Below are 22,420 nucleotides of genomic sequence, written 5' to 3' on the forward strand. Positions count from 1 at the left end.
TGGAGTTCGCTGCAATAGTGCACACACTGTGGAGAATGTGGAGTTAATGTACAGGTAGCGCCTGGGCTAGATAATTGTCCTGTTTGTTGTTCTGACTACAACAGGCCTGCTGCTGGAACATTTACTTTTCTTCTCACTTAGTGGTGAGCCTATAATGCTTTTCAGTCCTGTAGACCTCATGTCAACATGCTAGGAAGCGTCACAAGGTTTAAATGTGTGTTTTGAATGTAAATTTTGTTCAGTTATTGTTAAAGTCTGTGCATACAAGTCAGAAAGCAAGTAAATCAACATATCTGCTCATTTAACTCACTCGTCATCTACTTCTGGTTTTACAGTTATTGTATCAATAACTGCTATTCATTGTTGCCAGATGTTGCCACAAACTAAATGCTTTCTCCAAGCTGAATTTGAAATCTCTTTTGCGTGATATTGGAGCATATTACCAAGATTTTTCATACCTTAGTCTGTCCCGTGCAGTTGGAATTCATTTTAGTGCACAGAAACATTGGAAACCACCCTCACACTGGATTTTGTTTGGTTCATCACAAACAGAGCAGTGTAAAAATAAAACACTGGTCATTTTCCTAATACACTTTCTACAACCTGCCAGCCTCCACACATGCACACATCTATTTTCTGTGTGTGTGTGTGTGTGTGTGTGTGTGTGTGTGTGTGTGTGTGTGTGTGTGTGTGTGTGTGTGTGTGTGTAATGCAGATAGGCAATGACTCTCTGTCTCAAGACAGAAGTGTAGCGTTGAGTGTCTCTTAACTGGCTCGTTTAGTCCTGATGGCTTAAATGATTTCATCACTATTAATGACAGCGACCGTGGCTCCCTGCGTCGCGTTGCCAGATGCTCAGGGACCGCTGAGGTTCCCCCTCACTTCTTCTTACACCCAGCCGCCTCTCCTCATCCCTCCTTCTGTGCAGTCTAATGATTGTCCTCTACATGCCCCCTACCTCTCTATTCTTCCTATTTTTCTCAGCCACTGTGCCCTCCTATGGGTACTAAAACGCGTGTAGCGATACGGTTTTGGTACTCGTATTCCATCAGTGCAGGGTCAGTTTGCTGCAAGGCTGTACCGCTGTTAAACAAGTCATCGAACAAGCGTGTGATTGTCATGAATACTTTTACCAATGTAGGGAAATTCAGTCAAAATAAAATAGTCAAGAATACACCTACTGTCTCTGTTTCGCCAACAAATCAGCTATCAGCCCAGTTCCCAAGTTACTGCAGAGGTCAGAGGTCAGATAAAGAAGGTCAGTTTGCACCAGACCAGGCCGGCCTCAGAGACCTTAACTCCAAATGGAATCAAAAGCCTTTTGACAGATGTGAGCTATTGCCACACAGAGCCCCTGCCTTCATTAGCTTTCTCGTGTAATTGTCGGGCTAATTTTGAGACAGATGTAGGGCTTTGACTTGACTCAATTCTGTGATTTTCATTCATTTGGATAATGAAAGAATTAAGTACCATTTTGGTCTCTCTTTTTTACTCTTTTCTTTGTCTCTCCCATCTCGTCGAGCTCTTTGTTCCAGCTGTGTAATGACATTTTAGCTCAAACTGTGTGTGTGTGTGTGTGTGTGTGTGTGTGTGTGTGTGTGTGTGTGTGTGTGTGTGTGTGTGTGTGTGTGTGTGCGTGCGCACAGGAAACTACTGCTGTTCAGTAAATGCAGAAGGGCCTTTGTCTTTCCTGGTATTGTAACCGATAAGCTTGGTAAGGGTTACAGACACACAACTCGCACGGGCCTAAATAAATGAGCCCTCCTAAGAAGAAAAAAGCTCTGCGCCACAATCCGAGAGTGAGTCCTGTACAGTTTGTGAACTGGAGCATGTTACAGTAAATTAGAAATCACTCCTTCAACATGTGTTTTCACTCTGTAAAGTGGAGGTACAGTTTCCAGTCATATTTGGTCTTTGGATTTAATTCAGTAACTGATTGCTAATTTTAAGATCTGCCAAATGTCATGGGCTGCTTTTTGTTTCACACAGACTTCACTCCGTAGGTAAAAATCTAATTTCCTCTCAAATAAAGAAAAACAGCAATAACATTAATAAAAAATTTAAGAATAGCCATTGTTACACACTGTCAGTTTGTGTGTTCAAATGGGAAAAAATGCACACTTAACATGCAATGGATCTTGCAAGGCGGACAGAGCGTCCTCGTCTGAATGCTGTCCTGTGTGTTTGCGTGTGTGCACGCGTGCAGTTATAATTTCCCAGAGCCTAAATCTTCATTGATTCTGTTGCTTCTGTCTTCCCAAGAAACAGGGAGAGGATTATGCCTTTAAAACGAGCTTTCTTGTTGCAGATATTAGGTCATTAATTTCACAGGCTTACATATGAAAATATTGACTCTTCCCAGACACCCCCACTATATCGTCTGTTATCGCCGAGGCCTTGCATTAATGCATGTTTTTCAAGTATTCAACATTGATACGCCATTGATTTATTGCTTTAAGGGTTTCAGAAATAACCAAATGCATTGAATTAGAATTTAATTGCTAAACCTCCTAATTGATTACTGTGCATGGAAACTTCTGAGCACTTTGTGGGACTTTTAGCAGAATTTTACATTGTAGGATGCAAACTTCTACGACAAGATGAGAAATCTTGCTTTCCAAAAGCTTTAGTGTATTTCTGTAGTGTTTTCAAGGTGGCTCCCAGCTGTTCTGCTTTACTGTACTTGCCATATGAGTTCCATGGAAATCTGATGATCTGTCCCAATGAAATGCAAAAGGAACTGGATGACACAATTGTTCTTCTAAGACAAGTTGACTTGTCATTCCCATAAATGATTCAGTGCATAGACAGGGTAATCCCCCTACACAAGTACAATAAAATTATGCAGGTCCCACAGAGAATATTAAGATCCAAAAAGTGTCAGAAGAAGGGAATAGAGAACGGGTGGGAGATGGGTGCAGCTTCTTGTCCCCACATAGCGGACGAGGGATGGGCAGGCTTCAGGGAAACAATAGAGAGGGAAAGAAGGCGAGAGAGAGAGAGAGAGAGAGAGTGCAAAGGTTGTCACAGAGTAGTCACAGCACAGGACGAGGGGAAGGGGAGACGGGAGTATATGTTCCAGCCTTTCACATCTGTTATTCGTTTGTACCGAGCTGGGAAGAAAATAGCAGGAAGCGTTCTGGTTGTGGCAGAAGATGAAAAGACAAGAAGATTGAATAAAAAAACATGTGTCGCACATGCACTGTGGCTGATTGGATGTGTCCCATGAATTATCCCCGCGAGATGCTGCCAGCTTGAAAAAAAAAATGCAGCATCTGTTTACGTAAGCACAAACGAGCAAGAAAAAGAAGATTTTCTCCATTCATAAAACAATTTTCCATGCATATCCTCCCTCTGTCTATGTGGCACTGGGTCCAAGTCAGATCTGTGCCTGTGGCCATGACACACTGGTGTCTAACCAGCCCTCCAAGTTTTGTTTTCTCCAATGTTACACTTACCGCCGCTACAGCTCCAGTTACACTGCCTACATCAGCTCACATCTGGGCTCCTGTGCTTTAACATGCTGTACTCAGAACACCAAAGCTTGTATCATTTGTCAGACTAAGTGGCAGTGTTTTGCTTTGTTCATTAAAGACACACCAGGTGTGTACAACAGATGCAAAAATAGAAACAGATGCAACAGCCATCGAAAACACGACATGACAATGGCAAGTGGCAGCCATTAAAAGCTCGTCACTCGCCCACTCGGTGGGACCTCCCATCGCTAACGAGCTGCAATGTGGCGGGACGCAGACAGGTAGGAGTAATGCTGCTACAATTATGCAAAGCACGCGTGCGTGCATTTGAATGCGCACGCGTGTGTTTTGGTGTGCACGCACGCATACGAGCACGCACGTGCGTGTGCGACATGCCACTTAGGGCCCATCCCACAGCTCATTAACAGTAATAAGTGACTGCCGCCACTTCTTTTTTGTCAGTGGGGATGCAAGCCAATCAATAGGGTCATTTCACATCATAACGGCTTACCAGAGCACATTATGGCACTTGTTCATGTCTGGGAATGGCTGCCATTAGTGGCATAGCCAGATTAGATAAGGGCTAGGTGGGTGAGGGGTTGGAGGGAGGGGTGGTGGTGGGGGCAGATGGAGAGAGAATTAAAGAGGAGGGAAGAGTGAGGTGGATCAATATATGGATAGTTATGGAGATAACATCACAATAGGGAGTCTGGGAAAGATAGCATTTTACAGAGTGCAGATTTTTTTTTCTTCCTTGTGGGAGTGAGATAAAAGTGTGTGCGCATGATGAAGTGGAAGTGTGTGTTTGCTCAGAGCTCAATGTGTTTGACCACTTGTCTATGAATGAGTCCAATGAGTGTGCGTGTGTACAAATTTGAGCAAGTGTTATGTGAGAGTCTGATTTAGAGTGATCTACTCACAAGTCCTCACCGTGTGCGTGTGTGTGTGTGTGCGTGTGTGTGTGTCTGGCAGCTTGGAGGTGTGTTTGTGCGTGCTTTACCTTGGCGTATGTGTGTGCAATCCTGTTTAATTACAGATCAGGCTTTGAGGCAGAGGCAAACAGTGCTATAATTACAGGAAACACCTCCTTTAATATTTTATCGAAATCTGCCTTGTGTGTGTGTGTGTGTGTGTGTGTGTGTGTGTGTGTGTGTGTGTGTGTGTGTGTGTGTGTGTGTGTGTGTGTGAGTGAGAGAGAGAGAGAGAGATTGAGAGAGACACTGAGAGAAATGTTAGTTGCACATATTTATTCAGCGCGTGAGCAAAAGAGAAGAATAAAATTGGAGAAGAACCACGCACATAGACACTTTGTTCGGAATGAGTTCTGGTTCGTGCCTCATGATCTTGCGCCTCTCCTTTCATCCCTCCTTTTACTCTTCACAGTCTCTCATTTCACATTTGTGTTTCCAAGTGGTTACGCTAAATGCCCCCTTTTTCCCCACTTTTGAACTGCCTGCCTCTCAAATATTTATACTCCTTTTTACAGGGCCAAGAGACAGAGGGGTGAAAAAAGAGGGAAGAGACTTAGATCTATCTATTAAAGATGAGCAACATCTCAAATGCATAAAGAGGGATGATGAACACACTTGCTCAGGGATGGCAAGGTGTAAGCTGAGACTTAATGCTTAATGACATTCAGTTTACGTTTGATTTTTCTCACAGTGACGAGGAAACAGGGACAACAAAGCAAGTTAAAAGTGACACTAATAATCATTTTTTTCTGAAGCTATTTTGCTTCATAACCAAAATAACAGGTTTCAGACTAACAATAAAAAAATGATCATTGTATTCATTTGTTGATGATTTATATTTATATTTCCTAATTTGTTTAATTTTTTTAAGAGGCCAGGCAGAGGCTAAGCTGAACACATGTTCTTTCTTTCTTAGCCTGCAGTAACACAAATGTACACACACACAGACACCCACAATGGCAATATGCTAACTCTCAAACACTAAGCTAGTGCCCCCAACTGGGTCTGACACACTGGAGGACTGGGAGCAGGCTTTGCTGGTAGCATGCTTTACTGTTCTTTGATATGCACCAGTCATTAAAAAAAGATGGCGAGCAATCATTACAGGCATCGGAATTAATCTAATTAGCCGAGCGCGCTAGGCCTCTCTGGTATGGAGTTGGGCGGGTGGATGGTGGTGGTGGAGGGGAGGGGGGCATTCTGCAAACAGAGCCACCCAGCCGCAAACACAGCGTAAGCAGAGAGGGCTAGGACGCTACAGGGGCCGTGGCGGTGGGGGCATAATCCGCCTTGACTTATTAATACGCGCAAACAAGATTTAGCTCCTCAAAGCAAACAAATGAAGCATGTGCTAAAAGGAGGGGGGAGGGGAGGGGGGCAGCAACAGAGAGCCACATGGAAAGAGAGAGAAAGAAATCAAGGAGAGCAAGAGGAGATAAATTATTTAAGCTTGTGCGGACTGTATGGAAGCTGCCGCTGCTGCTGGTGGTGCTTACATTTTTTTTTTTAAACTGGACTTGGGGCTAGAAAAATGTTTGCTCTTCAGTTCAGGGCTCTACCTTCACAAACACTGAGTGTTTCCAGTGAAGTCACATCTTACTGTAAAAGTGAAGCCACCTTTTTTTTTTTTTTTTGAAGCTACAGCAAGTCACAGCATGGGTCACGGGTAATGCGCTGACTTGTAATTTTCTCACAAACACCACCGACATACAAACATATATTGCTCGCTCACTTAAATAGATCACTATAAAGGTCACTGTGGGCAGACACGAGTCCTTTATTGACTCCATAGTCGATGGAGTGCTTAGGCCACAACCTTTCTTGACCCCTGTCATGGGTAATGACTGCTGCAAGGAGGTATGGGTAATATGCACTAAAGAGTGGGAAGCAGCCTTTTTTTCATACCTATAGGCTAATAACTGCCAAAGCATGGGTTCAGCTAAGCTAGGGTAGGTCGAAACACTGTGATTAAACATACCGTAAACATAACAATTTGTGAAACTCTTGGGATCTCCTGCCCTACTCTGTTTACTTTAGAAAGTTTTTTATTCATTTAATTTTTTGGGGGTTTTTTTGAGAACGTTCACACCAAAAATAGCACAACATGTAAAAAGGTGAGCTGTGTTCGTGCGGTTGTGTTAAAGGGACAGTTTACACAAAAACCAAGTTTGGGTATTTTTCTTCTGCCCTGGAGCGCTTTTTGGTTTGAATTGACCAGCTCTGGAGAACATCAGCTGCAGAGATGGCTGCCTTTCTCTCGATTATAAAGGAAATAAATGACCCTCGCTTTGAGGTGACCAGAGCACCAAAAAGAAAAAAAGACATCTGAAAAAGTCAGAAGCAGTGTGTCTTCCCAGAAATCATGACCCACTTATTGGAAAAATACACACAGGAGGATGAGTTTTATCTAGGTACCATTTTTTTTCTTTCTGCTGAAGCTCGTAAGATGGGTGGACTTAAAAGGGGAAAACTTTAAAAGTCATAAGACAAAAATACCATCAGCATTGACATAGAAAAGCTTGCATATATTGAACAGCACACTGGCTGAAGTTACACTGGAATAAAAGTTAAAAGAGTCTGAGATAAAGCAATGCCAATCCAGTGGTCTCCTAGAAATTTATAAAACTTTTTGACATATTTTCTGTCCAAATACGGCCTTACTAGAAAACTATTTTGGGCTCTGAGATGCTGATCTCCATAAATACAAACAGGATTTTTTTTATTAATGATAATTAATTCCCTGTATGAATTCCTCTTACTTCTGTGCTGTTGTTTGCAAGTGAAATCAGGTGAAAATTAGCCACTGCCGTTCGTCCTCGGGACAGCCAGAGGTGGCAAAGGTACTTTCAGGCTCAGGTTTGACACAGTGGCTAAGTCTTCTCTCTATGGGTTTTCTGGCCATTCTTTCATCCCATCTTCTCTAATGCTAACAGACGGTCATTACCATCTCTTTCATAGTAGAGGTCCCAGCTGTGTTCAGGGGTCTAATACCCGTCAGCCTCTGTCCCAGTCTCCCCCTCCTTCCCTCCTCCATCAATCCCTAACATAGCACAGCCTCAGCACAGTCTGGAGGTGCATCTGAATAAAACCCACAGGAGAGAGAGACAGAGAGAGAGAGAGAGAGAGAGAGAGAGAGAGAGAGAGCTAATACCAAATCTCAAATGACCCAACCAAACAAAAGTCTATCAGAAGCCAGCTCAGCAAACACAACTGCCATACTGATGAGCGGAGAGTAGCACAAACAGGGAAGGTGGCAAGGACAGAAGGCTGGAAGCTTCGTTTATGCAGCTCTCCAGAGGAAACGTGTGACTCATTAGCAGCAGTGGATTGAAGGCAGCGCTCATCTTATCCAAATATCTCAATCCATTTTTTTAATCCTTGTCTTTAAGCGTTGATCAGAGCTGTAAATGGTTATTATTTGATAATGTATTTGATATTCTTGTACCTGCTAACAAAGTGTGAATAGCAAAGATTTCATTTCCTCCTACCTGTAAAAATGTCACATATGCATTAAAACTACAGATTGTACACAAGATACAGGAGATGTGTTTGGGAGTTTTTAAATTAGCTTGTAGTCATGTGTGGTGCATTTTTCTAAATGGAAACTTTTTTTGTTGTTGTTGCCATTATTTGTCTACACACACACAGAGTCACACAAATGGAAAGAGAATTAACAGAACTGTCGGTGAACTGTAGCGGTAGGTGCCACGCAGAAAGACACAAGCCAGAGAAAAACCGAGAGACAATTTCGCCAGTGCCTCACTCGCACGAAGGACATAATAGCGCTGAAAGCAAAACGACTCAATGAAACAGGAAAAGTGTATTTCTTGGAATCCACTTACACTCAAATTACAGTGACATTCTTGGCAGAGCTTTCTGCGCAGGGGTAACAAAATGTACTGCAGCAAAAAGAACATTAGGGACACTTATCAGAGCTACGACACACACACAAAAAAAACTATTAACATGCAAAAAGGCCAAAATCAAATAAACCAAAGAAAAGACAAAATAAGGGGCCTATTTTCTTGGCAACATTGTGCTCCAGCTTCTTGTGCTTTTCTTCTTTCTTTTTTTCCCCTCTCCCCCTCCTGCCCTTCGTCACTAGGTTAAGTTACAGACATGAGGTGAAGGAATGAGGGAGGCAATGTGGTAACACACTGTACCATGAGGAGCGAGATGCTGGCTCTCCCAGACATGGTGTGCACCAAGCGAGAACCCTTCTGTGGCCCCACATAGGCAAACACACACAAAGAAACACACACGATACTTGGGTAGTATATGTAGTGCACATATACAGAACAATCCACGAGCATACAAGCAAATGATATGATTGCATTCTCCTGAGGATAGATACGTGCACGCGTGCGCTCTCTGGTTAACTTCCTTCCTTCCTTCCTCCCTCCCTTGTCGGCTCCACATGTGTCCTGTCATATCTCCTTCAGACCATAATTGTCCCAACTTATGGTGTTTCTTCCTTCAAGCCACAGTTTAGGGGAAGTGAAATCCTTCTAAGTGACTGTCACAATGCATCAGCCTCACTCCCCCCCACCCCCATCTCTCTTCTTCAGTCCCCTGGCTGCCTTCTTGCATCCCCGCTCACTATCCTTCACTTTAAGTGTTTTTTTCTTACTGAGATGCTACACTGGCATTTTCACTTTGTCGCTCTCTGTCACTCTGTCTGCTTTTTTCTTTTCTTTTTGTGCAGTCACCCTCCCGTCACACGTCAGGTCTTACCCCTGTGTCTTTCCCTGAAATCCCCCCCCCCCCGTTTGACTTGAACGGAGAGCTTTAGTCACAACATCACGCTGCCATTACGCCCTCCCTGTGACTCACCTCTTTGCATAATCCTTGTTCCCCTGGATTGCATGAACCGAGGTACTTCCCATTTCCTTTGAAGGGACAAGTGACTCCTTGACATGCTATTGCACACAAAAACATGTGGCACAGAGACGAGCCAAGGGCGACAAAGGTCGTGACCCAGTGCAGCGAGGCATGTATCACTTCTGCTCTGCCTCTAACTGTGTTGCTCACTCCCCTGTCACCCAGCAGAGAAGACACACAAACACACTGTATTCACATAATCAACGGCTGGCCTTTCCTATCAACCAGACATACTTCTCATTCCATGTTGTTTTTGTTTTTTTGCAGACCACTGTATTAGTATCATTCTTATTTGTGTTATGGTATATCGATAAATCTGGCATTTGTTGCTTCAGTTCACCAATTAACAGTTTGGTCTGTAAAATCAGAAAAACAAAAAACTGTTTAAAACCCAGAGACGTTCAGTTTGATGTCATATAAGACTGCCAAAACACAACATATGAAAGGAGGAGCCAACAAGTTGTCAGTGTAGCCATTTAAACTTCCAAAACCAACAATTGGCTAAATTACTCAAACTTTTTATAAGGATTAAAGGATTAGATTAACATGTCAACATGCAAACTAGCTAGTGAGGTTTGTGCTTGCTTTTTGTGCCACAGTGAGGTGCACGTGTGTTTGCACCAGTGTGTACTGTATGTGTGCTTAGGTGCTTTCTACTCTTAGGTGTTTTTCTGGCACATTATTGAGTATTTTATTGATACTATGAGCAGACCAGTCGCCCATCAACCTTTCATCGGCCAGTCATGCGCAGTGAGGGAACGGACTTGTGGCGGGGGATCTGGCATAGATGGATACTTGGCAGGGGAGGAGGGGTAGATGGGTGGTCACTCACTCATCACTTGGATACAGTCCGACTCTTAGTGTGCGTGTGTGTTTGTGTGTGAAATCACAAGAAGGTCAGTCACTGGTCACCAGATGTTAACTGTTGGGCTGAATTACAGAAAACTAGAAAGTGGGGGGACAGTCTCCGGTTACTCCGCTCACTCACTTTCTCTCTCATGCACTTGCACTCAATACAACAAACCATGAGAGTGATGGGTGATAATGGAGCAGACACTAACAAATCTGCACCTCTTGGCTAGGGACTCGGCCTCAGAAAGCAGACAGCCTGTCCCACTCGTAAGCCCAAGTATAACACAGCACTCCACATTCAGCAGACAGAGAGACCAGTGACCCTTACTGTACACCGCTCGGTTTCCAGAAGCACTCATTTGTTGTCGAATGACATTCACACCGGTGGAATTCGCTGCGGTTACCCTGTGGATGTATAAGCCATTGCCTCGCTCCACAGGAGCGGGGTGAGTTTTAAATACAGCGAGCTGCTCAGAACCTTGTCACTGTGTGTGGCCTTACAATGTGCAGGCTACTGCTGCTCTGGATATTAACTCTTCTGTATGTCTGGCTATTAAATACCAATCCCCAACCACACACATACCACTTCCCCTTTAAGTCTCAAACTCAGGGACACAACAGTTTTGGCTAGCGAGCATAGTGTGGGCTACGAGAAGGAGAGAAAAACCAACTGTTCTCTTTAGGTGAGACCTTCCAGCTGGAGAGAGGACTCGAGGAAAAAGCCAGGACAACCGAGGGAGCAAAGTTTGGAGCACTTGTGTCTGTGCAGTAAAAGAGTGTGTGAATGTCTTTCACACGGGGAGAGGAGTCAAGAATGTGGAAACAGAGCAGAAAAGGAGGGAAAATCAGCGTTTGAGTAAGGCGAGAGAAGTAACAAGGATGGTGTAAAAGAGGGGGGAAAAGGGTAAAATTGTCAAATCAAAAAAAGGAAAGAAAATAGAAGAAAGACCAGCAACTGGACTGATCCTGCTAATTCAGCACTTTAACAAATCAATGCCACTTGAGGAGAACAATCCGCACCCTGAGCTCAGCTAGACGCATCAGTGAAACTGGAGGCGTGTTTGTGTGTGTCTGTGCGCCTGGAGGGTTGATGATGGTGGTGTGAGGTCGTCCACAATAGTCCACATTAAGGTCCAGTAATGTGTTAATTTATAACTCTATCACCCCAGACGCCTGCATTATCCATCTGTGTCACACGCTAGGCCTACTGTATCTATCATCCGGAGGGGGAAATGACCAGTCCAGAGAGATTAAGTCACCGGTCGCACAATTTCTTCTTTTCCCCCCGCTTCTTTCTTTTCCCTTTAGCCTTATCTATTGCATTCCTCTGCACCCCCTTCATCTGGTACTTAGTTCCCCAGGTCAGGGTGATCAATTAGGGCTTGACAGACTTCTCAACCCCCGTCTCACTGGAGCTCCAGAAGCCCTGCCGATGTCCATGTCTACCCAAAGACAGAGCACTTACACTTGGCTTTAACACCCTACCCCTCCCCTGGCCCTGGAGGCTTGTACGGTGGCTGTTTGAATATCAGTGATCAGAGCCCGAATTACATTTCACCATAACCTCTGTGAACTCAGAACTTGTTATCACTTACGGGAGATTGAAAAAACAGATTGTAATAATAAATTTGCGTGTGGCTGCGCGTGAGCAGAGAGCATAAAAATTGGCCCCATTTGAAAAGACCCTTGACGCATATAAGTCATTGACACATAACCCAGTCCGTCATAACACTACTAGAGCTGTAATTTTACAGGTTTCCACCACCGGGTCTGGGCAATAATGTTGATATTTCCATAAAATATTATGTAGTGGGAAAGTATACTTTTTCCCCTATGATGGAATGCATTACATTTGTCACAACATGCAAACAACATACTGTATTTCTTCAGTAAACATAGCAAAGTGTGTATGTATAGGTGTGTGTGTATGTTTGTCAGTTTGCATTTGTGCCGGTGGTTCACATTCTCTATGTCAGTAGCAGCAGGCACTAATAACACACAGGGGTAAATGATCAATACTCGCCCTCTCTATTCAATTTCACAAGATCACTGCTATCACCGGACACACACAAACTCCGGCGCACATGTAAATGCACCGAGACGAATGTAAAACAAAGAGCCTTTCACTAACAAATGTAGCCAGAGGGCTGGCTAAAACAGGAGAATTGGCTTTGTTGTGAATGCAAGCAGAGCATTAATATTTATTTTCTTAGAAATGCTCCCCTCTGTCTTGGGAGGACGGTAGTGAACATGAGAGGCAAAAAGAGGCTTTTGGTGAAGGGGGAGTGATAGGAAAGACAAGCTGGCAATTACACCTTTAAAGAGTGCAACAGTCATCACTAGAGAAGAAAGGGAATCTGGCCATTAAGACTAAGTGGATGTCTATTAGATCATGGAGGTATGGAGGTGGGCATTTACCATCAGTCCAACTCAGAGACAACCTTGTCTACCCCTGGATCACGCCAAAGGCAGCGAGTCTAGAGCAAAGCCAACACGTTGGCATCATTTAAAGTTTTTCATAAAGTTAAAATGCGTTCCGTTTTCTTAAATAATCAGCTGGCTAAACTTTCGGAAATTCGCCCGCTCTCTTTTTAAAACTATTTATTCCAAGAATGTTTTCCAGAGACATCACCTCTGCGCATTGAAGGCAATTAAAAAAACTATCAAAGTCACCACCCAGTCCTATGAGATCAAACCAACCCTCTGCCCTCTTTCTACTTTTCTCTCTGTCCCCTTCACCCCCCCGCCCCCTCGTTCCCTAGTGTAAACCCCCCCCCATTCTTATCACTGCGGTACAGTTAATCCTCCTCCTCTCCTCCTCCTTCCATCGCAGAGTCCCTCAGGGGGTACGCGGGAGGCTAAAAGGCGGGAGCACATTTGCCACTTGCCTGCGACACATAATACGGAGCAGGCAATCAACTTTGGCTTGACATGTATTTGCTCATCTCTGGGACACACACACACACACAACACCTAGTCCCACCCTCCACCCCCCCACAACAAGGACTGCTGGGAAATTGAGGGGTGAGGGTGGGGGGATGGTTTGAGGAAGGGTTGGGGGGGTAAGACTAAATTAACACTTGACATTCAATACGGTCAGGTCCTTAATTGGCCAGGGCCTTCCTGAGAAGGCAATTTTCTATTCCCTAAACTGCCCCCGCACTGCGCCATGTGCCAGTGTCATCTGTGTATGTATGCCTGCGAGTGTGTGTGTGTGTCTGTGTGTGTGTGAGAGAGAGAGGAACAGCGAAATTGTATCTGTGTGTAAGTATGTGCCAGAGAGGAAAACTAAGTGTATGCATATATCTGTGTGTGGCTGTGTGTTTGAGCCCGGGCCCCTGTCCTGAGAGAGGCCCTCTCCGGTCCCTTCCCTCTCTCTAATGAGGCTGGATGAATTAGCGCTACGTGACATGATTTGAACAGCGGTGGCTGCCCCCCAACACCCCCCTCCTCCCTTCCTCGCCCTCCCTCCTCTCCTCATCTTTGTCCTTCTCTCCTTCTCATCCCCTTGCTCTTTTTTTTCCTTAAAGCAGTGACAGGCATCTGGTGGCCAAAAGAATGCCAGGAGCAACCCCGCGGCTCTCGCCTTTATGCATGCTGCCACCGCTTTATACCACTCACCCACACACACACACCACACGCACAGATGCGCGCACAAACACATACAGAGAAACCTATGTAATCTACACAGAATGAAACACTTTCGCCTTCCTCACCAGTCCTTTTCCACTCACTCGCACACACGCAGTCTCCCTTGCACTTCCCTGCGGATTCAGTTACAGTTGATGTTATTACAGCTTTCAACCTGAGAGGTATTAGGCTTCCTTTAACAGATCTGACAGCATTTACAACACAGGCAAGTCGACGCCTCTAATCGCCTCTGTGACTTCAGCCTATTACCAATTGATCTCAAAGAGAGCCTCCTCCTCACCTTCTGACTGATGCACAAGCTGTCGGCTCCTTTTCTTTTCCTTTGTCATAAAGCACTATCTTCGCCGCCGCATCCTGTAAACTCCACTGCTCTTTAAATAGTGTCATTTCTAATGACATTTTGTATTATTTACGCTCATTGATCAGGCAGAAAGGATCACCTTTGCCCTAATGGGATTTTAGCAACGGACAAGATGGTGAATTTATGATGAAAAACAGCGGTAAATCTAGGTGATAAATCCTTTTCGGCCACCCTTTACAAATCTAAACTGATCAACAAGCTGTGAGGTAATGGCCTGAATAAAAGAAACAAAAGCTGCAGATTTTTTTTTCCTTTGGATTTGGCGGAAACATATCAAATAGATTAAATGCCATAAAATATTAAATGCTAGTCAGAGTCACACACATCATGCAGCAGACAAAGCTCTAACAAAGCACTTATCGCTAAGAGTGTTTCCCGACAAAGGAAGAGGCAGCTCAGGCCATTTACAGAGAAAACATCAGCACCAAGAAAGCAAGCGTATATATATATATATATATATATATATATGTGTGTGTGTGTGTGTGTGTGTGTGTGTGTGTGTGTGTGTGTGTGTGTGTGTGTTTGTGGGGCCGCTTGTGTGCCTGCCAGTGCACAAGTAAACAACGGAGATACATCTTCCACTTTTAACACACACAAAAACTGCGTTTTCCTTACAAGAATTCTCACTCCATCCAGCTGTTTGCTTTAGTCGCACAACAAATATCCAGAAAGTGTGACGCCAGAGGTCATTCATGGTGGCTCGCCACCACTGGGTTGACCAATTGATGTCAATCACGGTAGGCAAATTAGATCATTTGTGACTTAACTGACATTACAGACACTGCTGCTCAATATGTGATCACGTTCAGTCATTTTCTGTTGTGAGTGTGTGTGGCGGGGGTGTGGGGTTGTTGGGGGAAGGGGGGGATGTCACACTTAAATGAACAGGTATGCTCAGTGACAACACACAATGCTTCTTCTATCTAGCCCACACACACACACACACACACACACACACACACACACACGCACACATACATACACGCACGCACGCACGCACACAGCAGTATTTCACTGCACGGGCGCATACACACACACAACACGTACTCACAAAAACAAAAAGCCACCCAGAGTCTCAGCTTGCCAGAAAAAAACACAAGCTGTGGGATGCCAATGCAGCTGCATTTAACAGTGGCCATTAAACGTTATTAATCCAACAGCGCAAACATCTTTACAAAGTCAGCAGAGAGCACAAACAAACGCTTACACATGTTGCTTTAACACTTTGCTCACAAGGAAAAAGAAGGCGAGAGGGAAAAAAGTAGCTAACGGGTTTAGACTCGAGTTTAGAGGCTTTTTATTCAGTGGGTTAAAATGACAGCATTGTTAAGAAGCAATTTACACAATCTGCACAAAGAAAATCACTGTACTTTATATCTGTGTGTATGTGCGTGCATGTGTAATACGTGCGCACTATGTACATTGGCTACAAGCCTACCACAGCCTGTACCACTAGCCTCCCTTCTCCAGAACCTCCCTAAAAAATCCTCCCTGGGCTTCGAGCAATCAAACCTCCATGGTAAGTTGGAGACAGAACAGAACGGAGCGGGGAGATAGATGGAGAATAAAACATTGGAGCACAAGAGAGGAGGAAAAAAAGGAAGAAAGAAATGAAATGAAACAGAAAATAGTGAAAGGGGGGGGGGGGGGGGGGGGAGCCTCCTCCACCTCCACCGTTCACAGACACGGTTCCATGTATTCATTAAAAGATGAAACATATTTATTCTTGCCTGAGTGCAGCTCTCTTCACCTCACATGTGAATTGTGGACATGAAATCTGTGTTACCTTTTGGAAAAACCATTTTCTTTGAACAACAACTTTGGTAATTTGCCAACACACAGCACTGTACAGTAGGCCTGCACGCACACACACACACACCCATACACACAGTATATGTCAGATTAGCAGAAGAAAGAGACAGAGTCAAGTGCGAGACCTGAACAAAATTACCATCATTATCCATAACCATAAATAAGCCTGATGATGATGGTTTTAACAATAATAATAGCAATTCACTCTGAGTGCTTTTTCAAATAACAGTGACAGCATTAGCTACATCGCCAACAGAAAAATGAAAGGCTCGGTGCCTTGAGAGCTCTTCTTCTTTGCCACTGCTGATGGGGCAAATTGGCAGGCAGAGCATATAGACAGGGGTCCTTAAAGACGGATGTAAAAATAGTAGGCTTTCGATTTGCCCGCTGCGTTGGCGCAACTCCAAGGAAAACAAAATAACAGGAGTTGAGGAATAACAGGAAAAGGGAGAAGCCATGGTGAAAGTATGCCCAAGTTCCTGTCACTTAGCACAGGTCACACCTAATGTCACCTTCCTCTGGATACAGAACAATGTCTCTACCATATGGCCACGTCTTAAAATACCACAGGCAAAATAAATGGATTTCTGATGGTCCACCCCGCTGGTGGCTCGGGTCACCTGTGGCAGCGCCGTCCCTTTCCCGGCTCTCGACGCCACAGCAACCCCTGGTAATACCACTCGCACAAACACACACTTACAAGAACTACACTTCAAGCCTTTTATAGCTGCCTGGATCCCGGTGACAGCTGCTGCATTCCTGCCGTGTCAGTGTGTGTGTGTGTGCTGCTGCCCTGGCCCTGTATTCATGTCCCCCTCATTAGCCAGTGGTGGGGTGGTGACATCCTGAGCGACTAGCCCTTCAAACACACACATTTCCTCTTCACACCGGCGACTTCACCGCACTGCAGGAAACTGCCCAAAGACAAATAACTCACAGCCGTGTTTTGAAAGACACGTGGAAAATGAAAGAAGGAAAAACACAGTAAAAAGACGGGTGTTCCACTGCTTACGCGGACATCAGCAGATAAAAAAAAAAAAACAGCATAAAGCGTTTCAATGCAATCTACATGACAACAGTTGTATTTAAAAATACATAACACTGTAAACCATTTTCCCAGTGCCATAAGAAACTAATCACACACACACACCCCACACACATGTGCTGCTGAGTATAGCTCACATTTTGAATAACCACGCTGATTTATTCCAAATGAATAAAACCTACGTAAATCTTTCTGGCCTGAAATACTTCATGAATTTCCTCAGTGCTACGCGGTGTTGACATCTTCTACTCAGATTACTGGTATTTTATTGATTGACTTTGTCAAAAAAAGCGACTCGCAATAAATAAAGAACAACAGAAGGAAATGGAATACTGTATTTCTTTGATTTTACATGCCCACACAAGAGTAAGAGAGGTCCCTGGGAAAGACTCAGCTCCAGTAGATTTTACCACTCATCCCACTGATAAAGCCAGAGCATATGGCTGTGCATTTCTATCGCTCCTCACCCATAAAATGCACCCTATGCTTCCATATGATACAGACCCCCCCATTCACCATGGTGGTGAGGCACCTGTCTCCTCAGGACAAACAGGAAACAGCTGACATGGAGCCTGTGAGTGATGCTCACATGATGCTTATTGATCGTTGTTTGCCCCAGGTCTTGCACACAGAGTCAGGGTCAGTGCTTACCCATAACGCTGGGCCTGCAGGGCATTATTGCACAGCTACAGAGGTTCCTGCCTGACCTGAGATACACGAGATCAGGGTGCCGTATTTTATTTTTGAAAGGACAGCATATAAATGAATTGAAAATTAAAATATATCATACGGATTTTAAGATGGTGAGTGAAAGAAAGGAGAATATATGTGCACGCGTGAAGAGTCAGTCAACTGTCCAAGAAATAGAGTGGAAAATGGTGGAATTAAAAGTGTGGCTATTGATGTTACCCACTAGACAAGCAGTATGTAAAACAGAAATTTAAAAAGCTGGCATAGTTATCGTATGTATACATGTACCTTCAGACATACTGGGCGATGCACTTTCTGAGAGAAAAAGATTTTGAAACGCCAGTTGGAACTAGTTTAAAGTAAAAATGTTGTGGACGTCATATCTCCCTGGTTGGCACTTGGGTAAATATAGTGGGGACCGCAGCATGAATGGGACCTTGTGCATCCTCCCACCTCATCAAACCAGATGGGCTCTTACTAGAGCACGCATACAGCAAATATACTAGTAGCCGTGCCCACCTTCCTGCTCGGTCTTACTCTCGTATTGCTCTCCTGCAGAAATAACGCCGCCTTTACAAAACGCATCATCATACACACAAAGACTGCGTTGGATGCCAGCTCGCTCAAAAATCACAGCGTCCATTCTCAGCTCTGCCTATGTTATCTGGATGTTCTTAACTGGTGCGCAGCAGTAATACGTGAATTAGGCAGTATAAGAGGACAAGTTTAGATCGAGGGATAAGCGCTTTATCAGGGTCATCTATACTGTTGAAGCTTTGAAGCTTTTCCAGTCAGGTTACCAGACCAAAACACTGATTAAAAAGGCATAACCAAGAAAACACTGTGCTTCTTCTGTCCTTGTGTCTTATGATGAGTCGTAATCCTGCACGGTATATAAAGTGAACACGCTCAAAATGTTCCCCAGTTACACAGATTTAGTCTCAGGAGCCTTTTGTGCAAAGACAGTAGCTGCATAAAAACCATCTGATTTCGTCTTTGAGCATTCGATCTGCTGCTGGTGAAGAGTTTCAAGTGAGAAAGACAGTGGCGAAGAAGACACAGAGCAGAAAGTGTGAAGGTAGGGGAAGAGGAAGAGGGCTGAAAAAGCGAGGGCAGAAGAAGAAGCTGTGAGAGACAAAGACGTAAAAGTAGAAGAAGAAAAAGAAAAAGTAGTAATGGGGGAAGTGGTGCGTGTCTTTTCTGCAAATCTCCTCTTTCACCTCTGCTCTCCTCCAGCTCTCCAGCCAGGGCCAGCCAAGAGACACTTCACCTCGCACCCGCACACACATGGAGCCCGATCCAATACACAGAGACGCACACACACACACACACACACACACACACAGGGAGGATACACACACACTCTCACATCCTTAGTAACACGCTTACACTCACACAACTGGCATATGAGTGCTTAGCCACCCACTCAGAAAAATAAATGGCAAACCCACAGACACCAACTCTTTAGCGCACACATAAACGTCACGCACACACACACACACACACAGACACACACTTGACACCAGATACATGTATGTATAGACATCCATATGCTCCGTGTGCAACGACCCATCAAAGACAGACATGGAAATAATAACAGCGAGTGTAACCACACACATGCGCACACGTTCACCGATTGTGGGTAATTCTACACATATGCATCAAATCACTGCCTCCAAGTCCAACACAACAGTAAGAAGCAATGCATATGCACCACATATGCAACATACAACACGACTTTACCCCACCGTGTAAAACAACGGTTGCCTCCAGCCTCCCTACACACACACACGCACACACACTGCTATAAATCTATCATTGTGTTAATAGGCAGATTAGCGTCTACTCTGAACTGCGCTGAAGAGGATAATATCTACCTAATTTCTTCAGTCAGACAAAACAAAGCAGAGCATGTTTTTCCACAAATATGTCCATCATCATGCTCTGAGCGCTAACAGAATTCACTTCCAACCGTTTGGCATAAACAGACAGCGCTGGGCTGGCTGCACAACGCTTTAACGAAATATATGGAACAAGGGAAAATCAACCAACAGGACTGTGATGTTGATCCAAGCGAAATAAATAAATAAATAAACATGACAAAAAGAGGAAAAGGAAGAGAAATGGAAAGAAAAATTGTAATATTAGAGGAAATAAAGTCAGGCTTTCAAATCTTTGAGAGGATGTTTGGAGACAAGAAGCCAGCAGATTTGTAAGAATTAAAAAAGACATATAAATATATATATATTAGTTATAAATTTAATTTACTGACATTAAATTAAAGTAATTTCCATATCCTAAAATTGTAAATGCTACAGTGAAAGAATAAAATGCTGCAAATCTGAGTGAGTGTTTGTTTAAAATATTATTTTAAATCCTAAGAAAAAAATTGCCACAAAAAGCTATATAAGATATAAAATTTCTGTTATTATTTCTATTGTTTTAACGCTGATTATTATTGGTATTTGAATTAATTTTTTGGCGTTTTTGTGTTATCTAGTTTTAAATGATATGTCTGTGTTATCCACCCCTGCTGTGTCCATAGGTGGATAAAAAGAGTCTCGGTGTGAGATGAAGCAGGCAGCACTGAGAGCAGACAGAAGTCAGGCAAGCTGTAATGCCACTGTACCTCTTCCAGATCTCGGCCCATAGTCGACCTGTCGCACTTCAAAGGAAGCCGCGTTACAGCACCCTTGCAAAAAGAAAAGGAAGAGGCTATTTTAGAGATGGTTTTAAACTGGAGATATACACTGATTTTTTCCCCCCACCCCTTTTGAGGTCTGCACCGAGCCTGGGTGGCTCCATCAGATCCTCAGGTGGAGATGAAGGCACATTTTTACAAGCTTCTCTAATCCTTGACTTGTTCCCACGTTCCTCCGACTTGAAGCGGAGAAGACAATAAAAAAGGGGGGAAAGGAGAGAGAGAAACGCGGCCTCCGGCTGCTGTATTGTGGAGGAAACATCCCTGATGAGCCAATTAGACTCGTAGTATCACTTAACTCTGGAGTTTTTAACTTGCAGAGGGTCGATATTCATAGCCACTCATGTACAGCAGCGGGTCAATTAAGGCTCCAAATATTATCACTCCGTAATGCCTGGAATTAATTACACTCGCGACTAATGTTTGTATTTTTTCCGCCATAAAAGCAATTAGGAGAGTTCCCTTCTCGCAGTGTTTTGTAAAATGTGCACTGATTTTTTTTAACACGAGGAAGCTGAGAAAATAGGTCGTATTTATTGAATCCATTTCATTGATTTCATTTAAATTGCATGCTGTTTATGCCCTTTCCTGTTGACACTTGCGTGGATTATAGAGGATGTAAATCTCCTGCTGTGTGGCTTAGAAAAAAAAGAGTTTGCTCAAAGATTAAAAACCTACTAAGGCCTTTTATGAAAGGTGTAAATTTGTTCGACTGCACAAATGCCTCAATATCCAACGCTGTTAATTTCGTTTGCTTTAGAAAAATCACGCAACGATTTAAAAATAAATAAATAAATAAATAAAGAAGAAGAAGAGAAAAGAAAAAGGAAAAAAATACCATTGTATCAATATGCAATCTCACACTCCACATTTAATAAAACATAAGGAAAAATATTTAATTCACCTGTATTTTTCATTTGTTTCTTCAATCCAAACAGCATCGCCTGTGGCCAAATATTTTTAAAAGAAAATGCCTCGTGTCTTGAAAAACATCCAAGTGAATATGAAATAAATACATTCATTAATTGCCAATAAAAATCTATGAAAAACGATTAAAATTCGGCAGCAATACAGGCATTATTTATTAAATTCAAAGTGGTTTTTAAATATTTTCTTTAGGTTTAAGCAATTTTCTCCACGCCATATAAGACACGTGCTGCTTTTTTATGATGAAAAAAATGAAACTAGTGATTCGGAATTTGGATGCAACAGAAAAAAATAAATGTCTGTGCTTCACTTTCTTTGCACTCTTCAGTCACGGATGCTTGTCCACGAGCTAATCAAACACCTGCTGCAAACCGCAGGTTATTTACGTAATTAACAGGATGGCTTTAAAATAGGAAAATCACTGCCTTCCTATCACAAGAGACATTTCCTACGTTTCGACAGTGCTTCTTTGTGTGTGTTTGATTTACAAGGAATTCCAAAAGGTATTGCCAAATGGGTTTTGTTGTTGTTGTTGTTATGTTTTGTTTTTGTTATTTTGGAGATGTCCCTGCATCTCATCACAGCCGCTTCTCCAAAACGCACTGCGCACAAATCTTTTTTTTATGTCTCTATCGATCAGATGGAGATGTGATGTAACTAAACTTTTATAAAATCCTGCATCTATCTGTCACCTGGTTGATCTTTACGGGAGATGGGTTTTTTTTTTTTTTTTAACACAAGCCCATAACGCATTTCTCTCCAACACCCCAGGGTGCGCCAGGCTCGGCAAACACAAAGTCATTATCGGTTAGATTCCAATAAGGCGAGTCTGTCAAGGAACAGGCTTCCTTCGGAGAATTTATGTCATGCCTACTAAACATGAGAAGATGTCTTCTAAGTAGTGCGAGGAAGGATAAATAACAGCGAGTCCCACAGCTGATTATATTGAAACAACGGTGCGCATTTGTAAAAAGGATTGGGGACGCAAACGTGGGGGTCCCAGCAGATGCTGAGCGGAAGGGCCCATCCACCTGCTCGTACCGGGAGAGGAGA

General features: G+C 43.5%; 1 protein-coding gene across 5 annotated transcripts in view; it reads right to left on the reverse strand.

The window, feature by feature from the left end:
* Nucleotides 1-22,420, reverse strand: part of bnc2 (basonuclin zinc finger protein 2) — a 169,862-nt gene that overhangs the window by 64,167 nt on the left and 83,275 nt on the right. For 3 of the 5 annotated variants that reach the window (XM_082537185.1, XM_082537186.1, XM_082537192.1), the window contains exon 3: nt 20,369-20,431. The exons of the other annotated variants lie outside the window; for them this stretch is intronic. In XM_082537185.1, coding sequence (XP_082393311.1) covers nt 20,369-20,431 — 63 coding nt within the window. The remainder of the gene's footprint in view (nt 1-20,368; nt 20,432-22,420) is intronic. 5 annotated transcript variants of the gene reach the window in all.

This window comes from Aulonocara stuartgranti, assembly GCF_965226115.1.
Source record: "Aulonocara stuartgranti genome assembly, chromosome: 6".
NCBI classification, from domain to species: domain Eukaryota; kingdom Metazoa; phylum Chordata; class Actinopteri; order Cichliformes; family Cichlidae; genus Aulonocara; species Aulonocara stuartgranti.